Here is a 4,478-nt window from a genome sequence, read left to right as displayed (position 1 = left end):
CATCCGGACATGACATAAGTGAAGATCATTTGATGTGAACAGATAGCAAGAACATTTTGCATAATGTCACCATTTCGATCGCGATACGCGCCTCTCACCGAAGCTGGCATGATAGCAAGAACATGTGTTCCATCCATTGCCCCGATGTAGTGCTGCAATAATAATAAAATTCAGGTAACATTTTGTAGTGCATGTAATAACAGAATGGACATGATTTTCGTATGAGAGATTCTGATTACCCTAAAGAATGGGTACCACTGTCGGCACCTCCGAAATTCGGGTTGCTCCTCCACGTTCCTAGGTCTTACGTACGTTGCCACCAAGGATTGCATTCCTTCAAGTATTAAATTGAATACACGGCTGACAGTCTCCTTGGAATGCTGGAAGCGTTCGGCAACAACAGATAGTCGAGTACTATGTGCAACTACGAGCAAGAACATTCCGAGCATCTCCTCGACGGTCATACCATGCCCAGTATTTTGAATGTTACGGTTTTCTCTTAATGTGTCGCACAAATTATGAAATAGGTGAGGCTCCATCCTGAAATTCTCAAAACACCGTGTGTCATTAGATAGCACTTCGTGAATGTACTCTCTGCCTCTTAGTCATGAAGTTCTACATGGCCGTCTACGGGGGACATGTTCAGATGCTGCTGCCTGTACAGACAGAAGGACAGCCAAATCTAGTGGGTTGTAGTCGTCGTCATCACTTGAGTCATCATCATATGGTGCTGAGTTTCCGGTGGTTGTCATTGTGTCTTCCGGTAAAGTTGATGGACTATAGCGACAAACAACGGAACATATTATAAAAGCTATTTGCAGAAAGGAATAATGCACGAATGACTGTAACATAAATAGGAAGTATATAGGGACACATAACAGAGATTCTGACAAAGCAATTAGTCAAGCAGGTTAAAACACAGCAAATACAAAATGTTTCGAGAATGCAGTCATAAATTGAAAGTAGACAAGTATATAACAAACGCAGTGTTAGAAGGGGAGCGTTCGGCCCTTCAACTTGCAACTAGGCGTCGTAACCATTCGCGCCGAGCTTCATTGAACATGCGCACAAACGCACGACGCCAACGCTCATCCTCAGTAATACGGCCGAGACTAGCAAAATACTCATTCATTGAAATTGTTCCCCGCATTTCGTTAAGCACATCAACGGCTTCCTCGATGCTGTGCTTCTCTGGTTTCTCGGGGCTCGTCACGGACTTGCTCTTCTTTGAATCTGGCTAAGTAGATATTTTGCCTTTGTCCTTTCTGTTCATACTTTCCCGGTACAAGTCGATCAGCTCCTGCATCTGCGAGTTCGTGTTCGAACCTCTCTTCCTGACGCGACGCCTGGACCCTGTAACGACAGGGTCATCAAGCTCACGAGCCGCGTCATCACTGTCGCCGGATCCCTCTTCAAGATCGATAGGTTCTTTCCCACGGCTGTTGCGGCCTGCTAGAAACTGCTCTTCCATCCGTGCATAAGATCGAGGGCTCTTAGGTGGCTCAGTGGAAGAAATTCGTAGACCACCTGTTGCTGTAGCAGATCTGTACAACAGATGAAGGGCTTCATAATGCTTGCAGCCTTTTGCCCGGAAAATCTTGAAGTTGCTGTGCCTCTGCATGTTAGTCGCGAGCAAATGTACTTAAAAATGACAACACTGCAAAAAAAAAAAAGAATGCCAATGTGAAGATTTATCGTTATTGTACCCTGATAAACTTGTCCCAAATATCAGGACTCGCCTTGACAGTGTTGGTCTGCTCATCCCAACCTACTCTAGTGTGCTGAATGAGCTCTGTGAACTGACTGTACTGACTCTTCATCCGCCGTGATTTTGCCCTCAACTTGTCCGCGCCAAGAGTCACACCAGGAAATTTCTGTTCCAGTTCTGTATTCATCTGTTCCCAGTTCTTCCATTTCCAAGAAGATGTGTGCGTCCTTTGGAACTTATCAACCATGATTTCGATTAAAGCTTCCTCGAGCTGGTCAGTCCACTCAACTATACCTTCACCCTTGGGAGCCATCTCAGAGAGAACTTATCAAGCACATACAACAATCAAGGTTAACAAGGAACATATCCACATAGAGGCGATGCACCAAAAATCAGTCATACAAGCAAGGCACAACAAAGAACTATCGTACAGATGAGGAACCCAAAATCATACATAGAAGCAACTCGCAGGCAACAATCGATGTTCGCAACAGGATCAGCTAACATTAGGACTAATTAATGCGAGAGAACAGGCAAGTCTATAATATGTTATCTGTAAGCACAGTAAGTAGCTATTACTGTGCTTACAGCTATGCCTCTGAATAAGGTGAAATTTTCGCAGTTCAGGTAAATAACATGTTCTGCAAATCATAAGATTGCATCGTCTCGAAATCTGAAAGTATCAGCAGCACTACTCAAGTAGTGTTACTAGCTGATACTCAAGGTAACACTGCTGCTAGCAATTAAGATAACAGACGAGAGTAGCATTCACAATAATACCCAACAACAGACAAAACATAAAACCAACGTCTGGCCTTTCTCCACTGCTACCAGGTAATGAAAAAACGTTGGACTAAGCAGCTTGCAGACATGTAAGAATCAGTCATACAAGCAAGAATCAGGCATACAAGCAACAGTTCTCGGGGCGATTGCAGACATGTAATACAGGCTCAGTGGCAGAGCAAGAACATTTCCGCCCCCAATGCTTTCAGGCCTCTCAGATTAGGCAGGCCAAATCTCACCGAGCTTCATAATTTTTTTTGCCCTCTCAGATTAGGCCTCATAATTTCTGTTCGCCCTCTCTGCCAGCATTGCTAAAACCCTCCTAGCCTAGCAAAATCCTCAGAACCAAGGGGCAACCTTCGGAACCCTAATTCAGGTAACGTCTGCTGAACCAATCGCAAATCGAAATTCTAACAGAGAAATGCTAGCTGGAGAAAATACCTTGTAATATGTTACTGTGCGGTATTTCGCTCCTGCAATGGCCGCTTAAGAAGACGCTCGGTAGGTAGGGGCCCGAAGCTATCGTTCAGGTAGCTCTGCTCACAGTGACAGGGGAGGACATGCAGGAGTCTTCGGGAATTTCGGGCTGGCTTCAATCTCCAGCTGACGGGTGGCCGTTCTTGATTATTGGCACAGTCGTCAGGATCAGAAGTCGTTTGACGAAGAAGAAATCAAGGAGTTCGGCGGGCCGGGGCGACACGGGAGGCGATGCAGGAGTCGCGGGGAGGTAGGGGCCGGCTTCAATGTCCAGCTGACGGGTGGGCGTTCTCGATTGAAGGTGGAATCGACTTCGGCAGCAGTCGTTGCCGAATAAGGAAGATCAATGGGGGGCCTGGGCAAGGAGATCTGCAACGCTGAGGAAGAATGAGGAGGGGTTGGGTGAAAAGGTTGGGGTGGGGGCCTGGGGTGGGTTCAGGGGATTTCTCTGTAATGGACATATTTGGGGCCAGCTTTGTTTGACCAATTTTGGTCAAAATCACGATTCAAAGTGATTCTAAAATCACTCTTCATTTTCAAACGCCATCTTAGGTTGCGTTTGATTTCATAGTATGATTTTAAAATCAGATTTTGATTTTGATTTTGAGTGGAATAAATGGGGCCCACCCTTTGACTTTGTATGAGTTATGTTGTTTTGTTGTGGAAAAAAGTGGTATAAATGGGGCCCACTCTTTGACTTTGTATGAGTTATTTTGTTTTGTAGTGGTTAGAATTAAGTTAGAATTGTGATTCTAAAATACTATCCTAAAACTAAACAAGCCCTTAGTTTCTCTAATTTTGCATCATTAGCCTTCCTATAAAAGCCTCTTGGGTCATTAACTTAATCACAACTCAACTCCCATCATCTCTCTAGTCTTCTCACTCTAGGAAACCCTCTCCAAGCCCTCTCAAAGTTCAGAAAATTCCTGAATTCATGCAGCCCCTCCTCAACCCAGAAACCGGGCAAAACAAGGCCAAACCAATCCCGTTTTCCGGCGACCGCCACCCAACCTTAGCCAACTTCAACCAAACTTCATATCCCACATGTATTTGACCTCCCGAGTTCATTTCCGGTGTTAGTTTTGCAATTTGAAGCTTCCAGCTTGCCAAACCAGCTCTGTCCAGAACCGAGTTCCATAGGCATTTTCACGGTTTCTCAGGCTTCCTCGACATTTCCACCACCCCACGACTATGGCGAGTCATGCCATCACTTTCTAGGGGTTCCTTACAACCCTCACTCTCCCCCGTGATGAGGTGGTCGCGTGCCAAGAGCCGTCCAACCTTGCACCACCGCCATTTCCCTCTTTTCTCCCTTCACAAATTTTTCCAGTTTTTTCTTACCGGTTTTCTTTGCATATTTTAGGAAAATTGACATATCCAATCCTCATGAAACCACTGCAGGCATGATTCTCACTCAGTTAGGAGTCCAATGCCACCGACCTTGATCCAAAAGACCACCGGGAGCCTCCCGTAGAGTCGTTTCTTCATCGGGTGCCAGTCGGGTCTGTTC

General features: G+C 45.5%; 1 protein-coding gene across 1 annotated transcript; it reads right to left on the bottom strand.

Annotated features, from left to right (window-relative positions):
* Window positions 1–605: 605 nt before the first annotated feature.
* Window positions 606–2,180, bottom strand: LOC116200445. The gene is made up of 3 exons (XM_031531292.1): window positions 1,707–2,180; window positions 1,287–1,615; window positions 606–777 (listed from the first exon to the last, which is right to left on the bottom strand). Exons 1-3 carry the CDS (start codon window positions 2,019–2,021, stop codon window positions 606–608), a joined length of 816 nt encoding a protein of 271 aa, XP_031387152.1. The 5' UTR covers window positions 2,022–2,180.
* Between the last annotated feature and the right edge of the window lie 2,298 nt (window positions 2,181–4,478).

This window comes from Punica granatum, chromosome 3 (assembly GCF_007655135.1).
Source record: "Punica granatum isolate Tunisia-2019 chromosome 3, ASM765513v2, whole genome shotgun sequence".
NCBI lineage: Eukaryota > Viridiplantae > Streptophyta > Magnoliopsida > Myrtales > Lythraceae > Punica > Punica granatum.
The sequence above is the reverse complement of the archived record's forward strand: the minus strand, read 5'-3'. Positions and strand labels throughout refer to the sequence as shown.

What these genes read in the sequence shown, in the direction of transcription:
- LOC116200445 (XM_031531292.1), bottom strand. Translation starts at nt 2,021, where the DNA reads ATGGCTCCCAAGGGTGAAGGTATAGTTGAGTGGACTGACCAGCTCGAG. An exon ending in TTTGGGACAAGTTTATCAGG is followed by an intron (nt 1,616 to 1,706) that starts GTACAATAACGA and finishes ACTAACATGCAG; the next exon opens with AGGCACAGCAACTTCAAGAT. An exon ending in ATGCAGGAGCTGATCGACTT is followed by an intron (nt 778 to 1,286) that starts GTACCGGGAAAG and finishes TTGTCGCTATAG; the next exon opens with TCCATCAACTTTACCGGAAG.